The 17,526-nt window shown below is 42.2% G+C and overlaps 1 protein-coding gene across 4 annotated transcripts in view; it reads right to left on the reverse strand.

Annotated features, from left to right (window-relative positions):
• The window catches only part of VPS53 (VPS53 subunit of GARP complex), a 65,740-nt gene that overhangs the window by 35,675 nt on the left and 12,539 nt on the right, over nucleotides 1-17,526 (reverse strand). For 3 of the 4 annotated variants that reach the window (XM_057415718.1, XM_057415712.1, XM_057415731.1), the window contains 6 exons: nucleotides 10,451-10,537; nucleotides 10,057-10,172; nucleotides 8,791-8,910; nucleotides 3,091-3,169; nucleotides 1,706-1,849; nucleotides 210-352 (listed from right to left, as the gene is read on the reverse strand). In XM_057415718.1, the coding sequence (XP_057271701.1) occupies nucleotides 210-352; nucleotides 1,706-1,849; nucleotides 3,091-3,169; nucleotides 8,791-8,910; nucleotides 10,057-10,172; nucleotides 10,451-10,537 (689 nt within the window). The remainder of the gene's footprint in view (nucleotides 1-209; nucleotides 353-1,705; nucleotides 1,850-3,090; nucleotides 3,170-8,790; nucleotides 8,911-10,056; nucleotides 10,173-10,450; nucleotides 10,538-17,526) is intronic. The other variant, XM_057415723.1, reaches the window with a different exon arrangement.

The raw sequence follows: 17,526 nt of genomic DNA on the forward strand, positions 1-17,526 counted from the left end.
CACAACAGTACATGCAGTTTTAGTGATGCTTCTCAGGGTTTTCACTCTTCACTTGCTCTTAATCATAGAGAATTATACATAGATATTTAAAGACTGCCTTTAGAGTCCTATGGATAAACACTCCATTTGGCAAAAGACAAGCCAACCTGCTGTTTTAAGGAAGGTGACACTGCTGGGAGCCATCACAGGGCATCTCCCCAGACACTCACCTCGTGACATGGCAGAACTCCACAGCGATGCGCTCCGTCATGCACCACTCAGGGGGAAACATCCGCCCGTACTTCTCCTCGTAGTCCACCAGCTGACGCTTTATCCAAGCGTAACGTCGATCGATCTTATCCAGCCAGGCCACCTGAGTAAGATGGACAACATCATCTTTAAACAGCAGCAGCCTGACTGCTTAACTGTGCTGCTGTATTTTCACAGAGCAGTTTGTGTTATTGATCCAAGTTAACTTGACCACTATTAATAATTCTTTGAATCCTTCAAGATGCATCAGGGGAAGTTCAGACTGGATATTAGGCAAAATTTCTTCCCTGGAAGAGTTGTCAATCACTGCAACAGGCTGCCCAGGGAAGCGGTGGAGTCACCACCCCTGGAGGTATTTAAAAGACGTGTAGATGCAGCACTTAGGGACCTGGTTTAGTGGTGAACTTGGCAGTGTTGAGTTAACAGTTGGACTTGATGATTTAAATGTCTTTTCCAACCTAAATTATTCTATGATTCAAAGTGCTTAAACACACACCAGAGTGCAAACTCTACCTTCTGAGAATTAAGAGAGCAAGTTCTGTTGAAAATGAGGATAACAGCAAACCTAGATCACGTACGTACTATTGAAAACTCAATCCATAAATAATTCATTTGATCCCACCCCCTTTGCTTCGCAGAAAGAGCGGTTAAAGTCAACAGTGGGATGAGAACGCAGGAATTCTTGGATGCTTCCATTCAGCTGGACCGTGGATACAGAGACTTCTACAAGAATTCCTCTAACATGAGCAGGATGGGATTTTTTTCCCCCTCAGCATTAGTGTTTTCTGGTCAGAAAGTTGCAAGATTAATAAAAACAAACTTTGATGGAAAAATGCTATTTAAAATGAAGCATTTTAGCTTTCTTTTCCCCTCTTTGTCACAAACTGTTAAAATTTTGAAACTGTTAAACCACATTTTGATTCAAGGTCGGTTTTGTGGTTGGTCCTTTGGTAGTTTTTCAGATTCAAGATGATTATAGTAAATTTTTCAAAGCTGTTAGCACCAGAACAGGAAGTTTAAAAATTAGCTGCAAAGATTAATCCACTTCTGGAAATCCCTTCCCTTTTCTAGGCATTTTGGTTGTTTGGGGGTTTTTTGCTTGTTTGGGGGGAAGTTTTGTTGGTTTCCAAAGTTTTTAGGTCTACAATTTTCAAAGCTTGATTTTTCAACCCTTTAAAGGGCAGAAAGTTGATAAACTCGAATTTCTTTATTACTATATGAGGGAGAAACATTTCCAGTGCTGGTACATGAAAGCGAGGTCTAAGGTGGGAAGAAGTCATCCTGGGAGAGATGACATTGACCTCCAACTCATCATTCAGTTCATCCCACACCCACACATCTCTGCTCCTGAGCCCTCACGTTAGAAACACTTCACCACAGGAACCTGTGGAAACGTGACCTCCGTGAACGCCAGCAAAATGTGAAATCCAAATGGAGCTTGCTAAGCTTTCCTTACATCTTGGTTTTCCTGGAAAAGGACCAGATACTCTGAGAGGTGTTGTTTAATAAATTTCTTGATGATTTCCTGTTTGATTCGGGGATCCAGGACGTTGGCGACTAGACACGCATCGCGTAAGACATTGCTGGGTCCACCAGGCCTCTATCAAAATAAACAGGAACAAAGGTTTTAAGGTTAAATAGCTGAATGGGTGAATGTAAACTGTACTGCAGGTTACCCTGCAGTATTCAGCTTATCTTGTTTTTATTCTTTCCCATTATTCTCTCCTTAATGCTTCTGCTGTTACTCTTTATTATCACATAGGCATCTTTCTTCTGTTGGAATGAAATCTGAGCTGCTTCCATTTCACTGGCCATATAGTTGTTCTACAGCTCAGGAGCCAGGAAGCTCCTCACCACAGAAAAGCTGCCAGCTCCATCTACAGAAAGAACTGTTGTCCCATCACTTCTGCAAAGCCTTTCATCAGCCTAGATACTCTGAGGAACAGCTAAGAGATGTGGCTGACAAGTGGGAAAAGCAAAACCCTTTTCTGCAAACCTGAAAGCCAAATTAATGTGGGGAAAAAAAGCAGTCTACAGATGATCAATTTGCAACATAAAGTAGCATCTGCTGGTCTGTATTGGCACAAGCCATGATGTTAGTGGAGAAGACAGAAAAATTAGAAACTTCTTTCAAAAAAAGCTCTTTTGATGCTGCTTCATGTGGACACAGATTTGCCCTTCATTGAGGATCTGTTCCAAATAGTTTCTGCATTTCTGTACTTGTTAGTTTTACAAAGGAACCAGCAGACCTGGTACTTTGGAAGACAGAACTAGTATTTTCCTTGAAGTAAATTTCAATTCACACCTACCCCACAGATTGTTTGCAAACGTTTGGATGCATAATTTTGGGAAAGCACATTTGGTGCCTCAGCCTTAGCCCAGATTTGTATCTGTGCTGACTAAACCAAAGACAAACTTGGTGGCAGCATGTCAACAAACAGCCTGTGCTTGGCTTTCTCTGAACACAACACAAACCTTTGTGTGTCCAACAAATAACCAGTAAGCTGGGTGAGGTGCTGAGGGAACCACACTCTGGTCTGCAAGGCCAGACATGGTTTGCTTGGGGCATTCCTTGACTGGCTTGCAGACCTCGCTGCAATAGATGTGTCACAGCGTGACAGAGGAAGGGTGTAATTTCTCTCCCATACTCACTAGACATAAGCAGTGAGAAATATACCTGGCACCCTACAGCCTGGGAGATTTGTTTGCTTTCTAAATCAACTCCTGAAAGAGAGAGATAACCAGTCTAGATGTAAAATGAGATTTAAACCAATGCCAATTACATTGAATAGTTTTCAACAACATATTCAATGGGAGGAAGAGGGGAAATGAGAACTTTACCTTTGTACCTTGAGAAGGAAAGGCTTCCTCAAAGTCAGCCAGGATCTGTTGTCCCAACTCATTCTGTGCTGCTTTCACCCTGATGAGGACAGAGAAAGCACAGGCTTTGCTGGTGGTACAACTTCCTGGTTTCACTGCCTGCAAACATTACTACAAAGTGGTCTGAAACACTAACAGATAAACAAAGGTTTTTAGGGGACAAAAAAAAAAAAAAAGCATGCTAAAGAGAAAACATCCTTCATCCATCCATGAAAGCCTGTATGGCAAAACTGGGAGAGCATTTGGTTCATGAATGACACCAGGATGAAAACTCCAGCTCCACAGCAAGGATCTCTGAGCTGTAGCAGAATGTGTCCTAGATGGTTTAACCCAGCTGTAATTTAGTATTTCAATAAGGGCCTGTTAATCAGCTGAGAAATCAGGAGGGTTCCTTTAAAGTCAGCGTGACCAACCCATCTTTACATTTGTGTATGTTGATCACATTTCAACAAAAGCTTGTTTCTAACATATAAAAAGCTTCACAATATCTCAAGCTTCATCATTAACCTTTCACAGTTCCAGGTACACCGACCTACTTTCCAATGCATCCATGTGAATACTGTTGGCTGCACTTTTATCCTATAAATCCTCCACGTCTTAAGAAGCATAAAAAAACAAAGGTATGAAATGGGTGAAAAAGTTTTGAACAAACCACAGCCTTGCTCTTTAGCTGGCTGAGAGAAGAAAGCTTCCCATTTCCAGAAATAAAAGTCAATATAGCTTAATTGATACTTCTATGGAAATGGAAATGCCTACACACACTGGAAAAAGCCAAAACAAACAGTTAGGCACTTATGTCCCTCTGCAGCCCTTGAATTCTTCCATCGCTTTTTACTATACTGGAAACGCTTTAAGGTCTAAATTGATCACTCAAAGCAGTGGATTTTTCCACTGAGACTGAGATGTCACAATGAGTGGCTACATTTACTTTAGTCAAAATGTTTGCTCAGACTGTGGGGAGAAGACTTGGATTCTTTTTGATTCCTCAGCCTTATCAAAGACTGAACTGCTTCTTTAATCTTCCCGCTTGAGGTCCATTAGTAGTGAAACTCTACAAGATGATCTGACAATGCTGGAGAACAGGCTGGATTCTTTAATGGTGCCAAATGCAGAAAATTCTAGTCCTTTAAATGAAATATAACTTCAGATCTGTGATTTAACTTTATGTATGACCTGCCTTATCCAGGATTTATTTATGGGGATTTTGCTGGAAAAGCTTCCTGCCTGCAATGTCAAATGTAATTTTTATTTAAGCTCTCTGCTTCACAGGAATGTTTAGAAACCCTTCTACTCTCCCAGGTATAGATCCCTAGTTAACACCTTCCTACCTGTGAAACAAAAAGGATTCACTAATATGTTGAAATAGAAGTGGGAAATTTAAGCAGTAAAGAGGAACCCAGCCCAACAGCCACAACTACGGGTATAATCCTGCCTACACTGTACAAGCAAGCACTCGTAATTCATGTAAGAAAGCATCACAGAACAAAACCCTTTGATCTTTAAGAGAAAGGAGGGAAAAAAGAAGAAAAAAAGATGCTGAACTTGGACTGAAAATTTCTATCTTTGAAATAATCAAGGAACAAGAAGTCTTCAGCATTATGAGGTGCAGAAATAAATGAGTTTTTATAAACAAGTTATTGGCTGTTGTACTTCTTTCCTTATGACCAGCTACAGCAACCTTCCTATTTGACAACAGCTGCAGGGAGCACAGAGGAGGCACTGAGAAGAGCAGCAGCCAGATTCCTGAAGACTCAACAAATTTAAAAGAAGCCCTGTCAAGCAGTTAAAAGCTCTGTCCGTGGGCTTTGTTGTTTTAGGCTGCGATTCAGGAAAGTACTTAAGGATAGTCTTAACAGGGATTCTCATCTCCCTAAATTAAGAAACTTGCAGGAATGCCTTGAACTGGGATGTTGAAGATACATATTTCTGTCTGGCTTAAAAATCTCAAAGAGGGAAAATGAGTTTTAGGGTTTTTTTTCCTTCATATTTTGTAAAATGGGGATAGAATAGACCCTGAAGTTGCCAAAGGTTTAGGTATGTGTGAGCAATGACAGGGACTGCCCTCCCAGTAACTATCCCTCTTCACACAAGCACACATACAGAGGCACACGTGATTATTTTTTCCCCATGAGCAGGCACCCAGAAACATGAAGACCTTTATGCCATTTCTCTCCAGATCGATTGCTTTAGGTAGAGAACACTTGCTTCAGCCACTATGGATTATTACTCCCCATGTAAAGCTGTAATGCGTTCGATAACTCAGAATAATCTTCATGCAATGGAAACTGCAGTGATAAAAGCCCCTACCCCATGACCGGCTTCACTCGCATTCACCGCTGAAGGGCCATTTCTGCACAAGTGCAGAAAAGTGTGTGTGTTTAACCCCTTGCAGGAAGGGAACTGCCTACTAAAGCAACCCCAGCAGCTCTCAGCTGATAACAGATTTAGGATCTCTTCCTAGAATATTTTTCCTGACTAGATTCCCCCTGGCAGCATGCAGGGGTATGGCAGCAACAATCCTGGTTTGTCGCAGCAGGGAATTGCCTTTTCCTGGGGTTGCCTGCATGTGCCAAAACCTCTGGTTACCCGAGTGTTAGTGATTTCTGTTTCTCTGACTTTTGTTTTATTATTAGTGGCTTTTGTTCCCCCATTTCCCCGCCTTTAAAAAAACAAAAACAAGAAAACCCACTGTTATGTTTCAAATGACATTAAATTACTAGAAACCACAACTCCTTTAGCCAAAGCTACCAGAAATCTTAAACTAGGCCTGGCAGCTTGGTGAGATAAAAAGAGGCTGAGCCAGCCTGTTTTCTGTGGCAAACTTATAATCACCTTTCTCCTAAATACTTTCCAGGCTTTTTTCCACTATCTGCTAGGCTTTCTCGACCACTCTCATGGGTGGGTTTGTAACTGCTAATTATACACTCCCTCCGGAGACGGAAAACAGAAGAGGATTGACAGAAAACAAAATATTCCTATTTACTACAACAAACAACTTCCAATGTACCCTATAAGAAGTTGGTTTAAGAACATGATTAGGAAAATATTTACATTTGGCTATGAATTGTGCCACTTTTAAATCAACAGGATCACCACAAGAAGCCAACTTCTTGCTGGCTCTGAGACTTCAGTCCAGGTTTCCAATTAATACTTAAAGAGGGAGTTTGTTTGGTTATTTTCAAAGGGACAGAACAGGTGAAAAACAACATTAAAAATACATCATTAGTTTTCACAGCATCAAGAAGCAGGAACCTCAATTGAATACCCTATGACAAAGAGCACATCCAACACCCCTGGAGCAGGCACTTCTCCTTCCCATGGTTTCCCATTCATATTTGGCTTCACTGCATTCATGACAAGAAAGAGAGGCTCTTTTATTAAAGAAAGCAACAGACTCTGCTCATTTCACAGTGTATATAATAGACTTATTGTATATAATAGACTTTGGCTACTGTCACAAGTCTGTGCCAACATCTACTAACGCATTTCTTGCCTTCACAAACATCTCAGAGGCTTCATTTGTACCATTAAACCAAATTCATGAGATATCAAACCCCAGCAATTTCACAGTCTAAAAACAGCCCTGCAAGAAGCCAGGCAAACTTCCTTTGATGTTTCATGAACCACGAATGTATTTCCCAAGCAAAGAGAGTGAAAACTCAACTCCAAATTGGGCCCTAATACATACACGTGTAGTCAAACTCCAAAGCAGATATTACTGTGCCATAGACCTCCCTGTAGTAATTTGCTGCCTGGATGTCAAAGCAGTAAAGAGAACCCAGCAACACCCTGGGTGCAGCTCTTCTTTCACCCCACAAGCAGCCGCTTCTATCGCTACCAGATGGTGCAACTCTCCCTGTGTAAACACTGGAAGGAAAACCCTGCCGAGGCAATTCTAAAAATAGGAGCAACAGACTTTCTTCAGCTTTTCAGATCCTTATCTTGAAGGGAGAATAAAACAAAAGAAGTTTCTCCCAGTGTCCTTGCCAGTCTCTCTGGCGTGACTCAAAACCACTGTGCCTTTTAGCAGCAGCCCGAATTGTTTGCTCTAATTATCGGCAGCTACAAAAGTATTAAATAATCATCCATCAGAAAACCAGCCAAAATTCTGGACTGGGGCTTAAATCAGATTTGGCCTTAAAATGGCCAATGACAGCAGGTTTCTGCCCAAGGGTATTACCACTCGAAGAAAATGAAGCAAGTTATCTTTCTGAGCGTGAGGCTAGAATAGACAACAGCCTAAATTCAGGAAAGCCCTGACATATGTTTATATTTCCTTGATGTTCATGTTCATTTAAGCAAACGCTTATGGCCAAATGCTTTGTTAAAACAAGGCCCCATCTCTCTCTCTCTAGACTTAGGGTGAATTTTTCTGTTGCTCCATCTCATGGATTCCATCTGGGGTTTCTGGAAGAGTTGTCTATACCATAAAGAAAGGCCAACAGATGAAAACATTACAAACAAATCATTCAACCACCGTTTCCATCACTGAACAGCACAGGCAGCCAGCTGCAGTCTTAGCAAGAGGAGTTACCAAAAACATTCATTACTGTGCCTGGAAGGCTCCTTCAAGTACCTCTGTAATGAACAAAGTCACCTCAGGCATCAGGAGGATGGTGGTGATACATTTGCAACTCTCACACGATCTCAGGTATGGCTGTATCATTAAGAAAGTTCATCCCTAATGTTAAAAGGCTATTTTCACCTCTGAGCTATGCTCAGCACTACTACAGGCTGTTAAGCAAACATTGTGTGTGTGATCTAAGAGAAGTAAAGCCTGCTGTAAAGCAGGAAGAGTAGGTTTTGGCCAGGGACAGCAATGGCCCCTAGAACAGAGAGGACCTCATTCCCCTGACACCCATCTGTCACCTCCCAATGAAGCCAAGACCCTCAGAGATCAGGCTACTGCTGAGAAACTGTGGGCATTTGCTGCTGAAGCTCCATCAAAACTCACCAAATTTAAATGTGTGACTGCACATTAGAAAATCAAGACTACATAAACTCAGCAGCCAAGGTGTACTGCATGCAATTTTGGGAGGATTTGCTATAAGCCTCAAATCTCAACAGAACTGGGCAATGGGAGCAGGTTTTGGCAGAAGAAACTCAAGGTGCTCAGAATAACTGAGTTTTGACAACGCACAAAAAGAAATCCTGCCTGCCTAAAGCCTTGGGCAAAGGTGTATCTTAACAGCAATTTGACAGCAGTAAGGCACATGTCTGGGCAGAAAGGGATCCCACGCACCACGATGTTAATGTATATATTTCTGCTTCATGCCAGGCTGCTCAATTGTATCGCTGAGGTCAAGAAAGCAGGAGAAAGCGTCACCTCAGGGTTCAAACACCTGCACATAAAGGTCACCTAAATAAATTTGCACTCCCACAGATTACTCCAGTAAGTTAAAAGCCAGTCAATGAGAAACACAGAACTGACATTAATTATATCTGTACTAATTACTGTTATTTAACAGAAGAGTATTAACAGAATAGGCTGCTCAAGAGTTGAGCAAATTGTGTCCCATTTTAACCTATCTGCTTTGGCTTGAAAGAAGCTCTAAGGACCATGTCCAGACTTTACATCCCTGACACACCGATTCTGCCTAATGCATTTTCTAACCTCCCTTCCCAGCAGGCATGCAAGTGCTCAAGGTTTGACCATTTTACCTTTCAGAAAGCTGTCGAATCTGAGGAATCCCCATGTATTTGTTGAAATGCTCTAACACATTCACAACACCCTGGAGAAGGTTGGCAACTTCCCCATATTGTCTTCTCCTGGTCATAGCCCTGTAGAGGAAATTAAAGATTTACAAAGGCAGATTTGATGAAAATCCTGGGTGGTAATTCCATAGGTTACCTCATCCCCACTGGGTCATGCCAGTCCCTATTGACATTTCTCCTTCTAAAATACACAACTCTTCATTAACATTCCAACGCAGCATTAAAATTTCACTTAACCGATACTAAAATAAACCAATCCAGCACACATCTAGCAGTGCCTCAAAAACATAAATGTCAAAAGCAAGGCTTGGCAAAGAACATGTAAACTCCTGAATGCATCCGCTTCCCAGTATGGGTCCGGAGACAGTAAATGTTATTTCACTGTAATGACCTGAGTTAAGCCATTCATCACCAGACAGAAAGTGTGAGCTAAAGCTTCACAGGGAGGAGGATCATTATGCTGAAAAGCTGTTAACCTTGACTTTTCTGTTAATAACTTTCACAGGGAAATGACAAAAAAATTTATTTATTTGTATTTCATCCTTTAAAATGATTCCACTGGAGCCAGTAGCCTCAGTAAAACTGTATTCTGAACACTCATTTGCTCATTTGCTACAATCTAAGCACAGGCTGTGCCTGGGTCTCCCAACTTCAGAGATGCAACACGTGAAGGACTGAATGTCCCCATGTGAAACACTGAATGTCCCCAGCCTGTGGGCTCCTCAAGCACATTAAAAAAACCCACAGAGGACTATTAGAAACATCTAACCCCCTTCATACAGAGTACAAGCTGTAAGGCTTCTTTAAACTCATTCTCAGAACTAAAGTAGACCTTCCTGAAAAAGAACTCATTCCAGTGTAAGACATAAAACTGGTAAAAATGCCCCCAGATCCCTGAACAGCATATCCCTGATGAGGATATCTAACTGCACAGACTTACTCTTTAATGAAGCCAGGCTCATTCCTTATCACCCAGGATCAACACAGCAATTCAAGCAATCGATGCTGCAAACCATTAAATACAGCAACACAGCTTGCAGGTCACTCAGAGCAACACAGAAAGGATCTGCCAGCAAAAATCAAGACTGCAACCTATTAAGAAAACTTCCCTCCAGAAAAACAAGCAGCTGTTACAGACCTATTTAGAGCACTGCACCAAACTTAAGAACTCAGCAGTGGCATCAAAGTACCACTAAAAATTCACATACTTACTCCAGTGAATCCACGCCCCCTGCCAGCATGTGCAGGTGGTTGAGGGTGGTGATGGAGGTGGTCAGATGACACTTGGCATGATCTAACTGCTTGATGTCCCGTGTGATTTCTTTAACCTAGTGCATAAAAAAACGAGTCTGGTGAAGTATCAAGCCACAGCAACAAAATTTTAAGGACATAAAAAGCACCCTCTCCTCTTTTCAGGACTACAGGCACATTAGCTCTACAACCCTGCTAACAGACAAAGAAGGGTACAGGTTCAACACATGCCTCACAGCAAATTATCACCCAGTCCCAAGGGCCAGGGACAAAAATGTTCCCTCCTTAAGGAGAACTGGAAGTAAAAGTCAGTGCCCTGCTCCCTTTCAAAGGTTAGAAAGAAACTACTGCTCACCATTTGTTCAGATTTTTCAGCTTTGTCTTTAATATCCTTAATTTTCCCAAAGAGCTGCTGAATGGCTTTCTGGGCTTCTTCCAGGGCCTGGAAAAGAAACAAGGTTAGAGTGGAAAGAAAACTACATTCAGTTTTCACCTTCTAAGAAATACACAACTGCTCCCTACAGCCCCTGGGCTGGAGCAGTGGAGGGAAGCTGTTTTCTTACAAAGAAAACATTGTCAGCACATCAAAAATCAATGTACCATGTTGGGATATTTAACCTGAGTGGACCAGCACTTCAGTATCCATTTTATAATAATGCTCTGGCAAAATCTAAATGAGAAATTCTAGGAAATCACCTCTCTAATAAGAACTGTGAATAGGTTTAAGGTTACTGCAATAAATTTCGATGCACGAAGTGTGGTAAAATGTAGAACGTACTCAATAAGTATTTACAGCAGGAAAATGAAACCTCCACAAACCATGTTCATTAGCTCTAAATAAAAAATACACATTACACATAGAACAGTGAGGGCCTGCCTAAACCCCTCACTGAATCAGTAGGGTATTATCCTGTTAGAAAACAACATATTTTGCTGATTCCTTTGGGGTGGACAGCTCAAGCCTCCCACCCACCTGCAAGAGGAACAGCTCTTTTTAAGCACAGAAGAGTGGGCACAGGATTAGTGGGTAAAGAGGGTTGAGCATGGGAACTGGACCTGGCCTTGGGGTTTTGTGCTGTTTTACTGCCAGCTTCTTGGGGCACGTGGTCTCCTTTATACAACCACGGTGCATCCTGACCTCACACAACCAGTGTGAACTACACGTGGATTCAGAGAGTGAAGCCACATGTCCGCAATCACATGTCCAAAATCTGACTTCTGAAGTAATTCAACACATTTTGCCTTCCCACTCTGATAACATTTCCAGCTCCAGCTCCACTTTGTTTCCCGCTGTTCAGTGGGCTTCTATCCCTCTGTTTTTATATCCAGTCCCATGACCAAGGTTACAGCACAAGCTACAAGCTCCTTCAGCAAATAAATTTAACACATCTTCATTTGGAAATGTATGAGCAAACTATCTGCCAGGAGTTTTTGCTGGAACATAGCTGCGTTATAATAAAAGTATAAAAGTTGGAAACGCTTTATAACTCATTTTCGGGGGGGGGGGGGGGGGGGGAAGTCTCCTAGTCTCCTCCAAAATATCTTCTGAATCACGTGAAAGTTAACACTTTATCTGTTAGTGTCACACAACTATCATATAGCATGTTCACTAAGGGAAGTGAACACACAAGCATGCTGCAGGGACAACTAAATCAGAAATGGACACCACCACCTACCTTCTCATTTGGCTCCAGTCTAGCTACCTTTTAGGATAAAGTTTTCTCTTCCATTTAAAGGCATGCGGATTAAGTGCAAACCAAAGAACTAAAGAATGCTCCTTTCAACATAGTTAACTATAGTCTCCGTACTCAGTCCCAGACCACAGCTGCAGCACATTACTCAAGTGAGCTATTAAGCAAGCAGCAACTATCCTGCATATTCTGAGATGTGGATAGGTCTATGTGTATATATGTATGTGTATATGTGTATATATATATATATATATATTAAAAGAAGTCAACCTGAAACTCCTCACAGAAGCCAAGCGCTGTTTCCCTTTGCTTCAGTACTGATGTTAAATGCTAATTTCTCTGCATGATACTAGAGAAGGCAGAGCTGCTGAACTCTCCAGAAGAAGAGATGAGGATTTATCCTGCCAATTAAAAAGATTCTCCAAAACCAGATGCTATCCTCCTTCACATCTAAAGCCAAGGCATTCTCACAGAACTTACTCAAACTTTGGATTATTTCAAACCAACTTGTAGGGACTGGTATTTGTTAGGATCTCACACATGCAGAACCACTGGGAGCAAGGTATGGAGGATCAGCTATAAGGAGACTGTGGAGGTCCTACACTCATGCAGCACAGCAGAGCCATGTAGATAGGCAGCAAGACTATCCCATATTTCCAATTAGCAATACACTTAAGACACATCTCTGATCCCATTCCCCCCTCCTAGGGATAATTTCTCAGACAATAGCCATAGCAGCTTTCCTTAGCATGACTGCCAAGGCAAACTAAAGACCTTCAGCCATCCACCGCAATGCTTTCCTTGGGGTGGCATCTCTAACCTGCTCTCCAAGAAGAGAGTATTTGAGTTGCTACTTTAAGCATCAGTACACAGCTCAAAGCCATTTGTTCTTGACAGCCTTCAGCAACCAAGTTCAGAGTAAACAATACCATGAGTGAGAAATTCCACCTGAGGTCTTACAGGTTTTATGTTGAAATCCCTATCCACAAAGGGATAATGGTCTTATCTGTTTTCCTCATGAGACAGAATATCATCTACTATGAATACAGGAATCTTTTCCAACATTACTGCCCATAATTTATCCTCAGGTAGTTGTGGCTTTTACCTCCTTATAGACTCTGGAAAACCACAAGCAAGACAACATGCTCTGCCCCCATCTGATGAATTAAAGAACTGCGGTGTCCTACTGCTGTGAAAAACAACATGGGTGGGATGCAGGGAGAGACCCAACAGCCCCTGCCATTCTGTTCAAGTTCTGTATCGCATCTCTTGGAGAGGGGCAAGACATTTCCATAACTGTCCACGAAAAAACATCACAGACAGAAGTCCTCAGGAAACTTCACAGACTTCAGTGAAACAGAACTGCTCATAAACACTCGTTTCCTTTCTAAAACTTGCTTCCAAGTATTTGCTTTGCCATTAAGACATAAATCTTTAGCTGCTTTCCTAAAATAGATCTGCATATTCCTTATTTGGGTCAGAACAACAGTAATTCATCAACATGCTTGGTTTTCTGTATCATTTACATTTACAGATGAAAATATTTTTTCAAACATCCGTAAAAGCTGCTGAAAGTAACACTGCATGAAAATCTATTAAGTACGGAGTCCCCACACAGAGATGATGGGAAGTTCAGAACCAAATTAAAAGTGTTACTTCTTGCACAAAGCCTGCAATTAAACTTTCTTATGGTTCTTTTTAGAGAAACCAATGAAACCTTTTTGGCTGTAGCACCTGGTAGTAAAATATTGCATGTAGAAGAAGGAAATTCAGCAAACTAATCTATGATGGAGAAAAACCTTCACCTTCCTGGTCACCGTAAAGACAGAGTAAAGCAAAGAGCAAAACCAATAAAAAACAACTTCAGTTTTGAGAAAACACCTCACAGTTGATAAATGGCTTTCATTATTAAGGGATAAGAAGCTGGGACATGAAAAGAGGTTTGACTGTTCAAGGTGTAATACAGAAGTTTATTGATATATCCAACAATTATCCTTTTACCTGCAAAAGAAGAGAAGGGAAACCACAACCACTCAGCATTTTCTTACTGCTTTTGTAGTTTTGTTTTATTAATAGCAGTTTTATTTTGGACAGAAATTCTAAACCCAAAACAGTATCCAGAGAACAGGAACTGCTCTTACTCCAGCGTAACTGGTTTACATGCAGTAGTCTTGCATCTGTGAGATTACTTGAGGCAGGCTTCACCTTGTATGACTAATTTATTGGTTTCATCAGCACAACTGGGAAACATGTAAATGTACACATCCCCAAATGTGCAAACGTGAAGCTATTGTGTTTCCTTCTCTACAATAGCAGTTCATTTCAGGGGCAGAGGACCACAAATAAAGAAGGAGACCAAATAGATAATCTGTTATGGTTATATGAAACAAGGATGTTGAAATTAAGGTTGCGATGTACTGGAAAAACACCGTATGACTCTAATCAACAACTGAGCCTGCAAGCTACAATTAACCCACCAGCATTATTTATTAAACTTTATGCAACCTCTGAGGTCCCTGAACGCCAGGCACCAGCTGAGAAACATGGCACGGGTAGGGCTTGACTGCTGGAGAGAGGCAGAGCCATCGATCAGTGGTGTCTGAGGCTCTTTCCATCATGCTTGTCCCCGGGGTACCTCAGCTGCTCTCACAACAGTAAATTTAGCAAAGAGGGCAGGACCAGCACCAGAGCAAGACACTCTAGACAGAGCACTCCAGACAAGACAGGCTTCTGTATCACTTTTCTCCTTCTCTGGTGTAGTGTGTCCCATCTTCTGCCCCGGAAGGCTTCAGGAGCTGTGGGTTCACGAGCATATCCTGGCTGCAGGCAGGAAGCAGCAATGGTGGGGTGTCTCTGTGGGGCAATGCACAGCTCCATGTGTAGCACCTGAGAAGGCACAGCCCCAGTAGCTGCAGAGCAGTGACCCAGAGCACCATCCTTGGCAGGGAACACACGGGGATCTTCCAGTTTAAAACCATGGATGTCGAATCATAGAATCATGTATTTTTTAACCATCCCCATTTTTCAGCCAATCTGTATTTTTACAATGGAAGTTCCCTTGCTCTTCCGTTCACAGCAGAGATGAAATACAGAAGACTGAGAAACCACATACGAGAGTTGGAAGACCCAGCTCCAGAGAACACAGCCAGACCCCAGGTAAGCTGGGGAGACACTGAGCTACACAGTTTTTCATCAAACTCTCCAAAGCTGGATGGAAAAATGCAGCACATGAATCAGTTACAGCTCTCCAACCTTCTTCACCTTGAGATGCAACGGGAAAAGAGTGCAAACACACCAGTATAAAACAACAGGGAGCAGAGTTGAACCATGAATCACTATGAAAAAGGCTGACTCAAAAACAGCTTTACTTGGCATTATCCCAAACAACTTCTAAGGTCAGTCTGCACATCATCACTTGTGTCACCTTTCGTATGAGATCTTCTAAGCAGCAAAACGAGGAAAGAAAAAAACCCGAAGTGAGACAAGAGGACATCTAATTCATTAGATTTTGAAGCAATGCATCATTCAGAAGGTTACGTTCCAGTGACTTACAGTACCAGACTGGCATTAACACACATAAAAGCAGCATTAGCAACAATATTCAAGGAAAAAAACCAACCCAGTTCAGTGAATTCAAGTCAGTATCTCCAAACACCCACAGCTGCTGCAGATGCACAAAGCATCCTCCTTCCCTGCACGGCCTAGGCACGGAGCTGTCACATCACTCCCATCAAGCTACAGTGAGTAGAGAGTGTGTTGATTTCTAAATACCTCTTCATTGATCCTATCAGGAACCTTGTGAAAGCAACTACTGGAATACTACAAAATACACAAACAGGAACTGAGAGGCCCATGTGTGACTACAAAATGTTGCTGAACTGGGGAAAAAGCAAATTTTCAGAGGAAGTTTGCTTTCTTGGGAAAGCCTGAGCTTGGGGACTAACTGAATTAACACCATTCCCCTCAGTAATTGTTAAAATACCTCGATGGTTTCCATATGCTCACTGGTGTTGTGCTAGAAATGTGCTAGCTTTGATCCTAGCCAATATGTATTTCAATTGGATGTTATTACTCATATCAGAAAGCTGCCCTCTACTAAGTATTTTATAGACACTTGACACATCTGCCAAATTCACAGCATCCAAATGTATTTTTAATGTTACAAATTGGGCTGTGGTTAGGATGCTGGGAATTTCATGTTCCTGGATGGGTCCCCACTCTTGAATACAGAGCGTTAATGCTTCTTTCATTTGCTGCCACACTTACAACCCAGATCAATGAAAATCTAGACCATGACTAAAAATAAGTTCCCATCCCCAATGCTCCAAGGAGCCTCAGCTGCAGAGATTTCAAAGAAAACCCTGCACACGGTGACCAGCCTAACAATTTCTGCCACTAACACCTCAGGTAAATGAGCCCCTCCAGATTGAGAAAGGGTGGAAATGTGCTTTGATTCTCAGTCTGATTCCATTTTGGAGAAAACTCTGCAGTTTTACAGCTAGGGATAACCCACACAGACGAAGCTCAGGGCTTGTCTGTCAGAGCACCACAGCCGTGCCAGCTTATTTCCCTGAGCAGACAAACCTGAAGGGCTCATCACCCTTGGTTTTGATTTTAGCAGATTTCTACCTTAGGAGTTGATCAAATACTACATAACTACTACAGTTGTCACTGAAAAAGACAGTTTTGTGTCATCAGCTCAATCCTAACTGCTAAGGCTGCACAAGACACTTTAAATCAACAAAGCAGGTTATGTTCAACACTTCACCAAGCTTGAAATTGCTTCTACTCCCCCTTCACTTAACTCCTCCAAATAGAGCTTAGAAATCAAACCCCATGTTCTGAGCAGCTGCACAAACACCGATGGACACAGGGGGTGAAGCAAGAGGTGATTTCCAGGTTGTGTTGTTCAAAACCTTTCAGCTTAACTCCCATACTGTACCAGTCCAACACTGAGCTGTCAGTTTTAATTGCATTGCCCAGCCCTGCACACTGATGCCTGCACCATGAAGAAAGCTGGTAATGTGCTGTAAGTAACAATGGTTTTAGTGGTCTTGCTCTGGTGAGTAGCTTTACAGTCATGCAGCTAATGTGCACCAGAATGGCGTGGCCATTTAAACGTTCATGGTGTGAGTTACACAATCCTCTAGCAAAGCCTTTAGCTTCATCACAGACCTCACAGTGGGTTACCACAGCTTCATCACACAGACGTAGGTTGGCAGGTGAAGGGCAATAGCCTTCCCCCACACCCAGCTCGATGCATTAAACACCATTATCACACAGGAAAAACTCCTCTGGGCAGACACTTATTATTTCCTTTATCACTCCTCATTATTTCAGAATAGCAAAGCTCAAAGCTGTGAGTCTCTGCCCTTCACATCATTTCTGTTCACACCCTGACTGCACCTCCCTGTGCCCATGACCCACATCATCTTCTATGGCCTCTCCTTCAGCATGGAATAACTGGCTGCCCTCCGCTGCTGAGGCAATGGCACACACATGCTCCTCTGATCACCAGCAAGTTGCCTGGTTTTGTTTGATCCGGTGTGCTGCACACTGAATTTGCCTGTAAATGACTGAGGGATTCCAGTTAATTTGCCTGCAGGCAGCACTGCGGTCATGTTTGCTGTATCAGACACATGCCTGACTTCCATGGGGCGCAAGTTTAGCACCCACTCGAGTTGCATCAGACTTCACAAGATGACTTCATGTTCAGATTGAGAGCTAAGAGGTAAAATAC

This window comes from Pezoporus wallicus, unplaced genomic scaffold (genome assembly GCF_028554395.1).
Source record: "Pezoporus wallicus isolate ANWC-B61680 ecotype Strahan unplaced genomic scaffold, APGP_CSIRO_Pwel_v1 contig_8517, whole genome shotgun sequence".
NCBI classification, from domain to species: Eukaryota; Metazoa; Chordata; class Aves; order Psittaciformes; family Psittacidae; genus Pezoporus; species Pezoporus wallicus.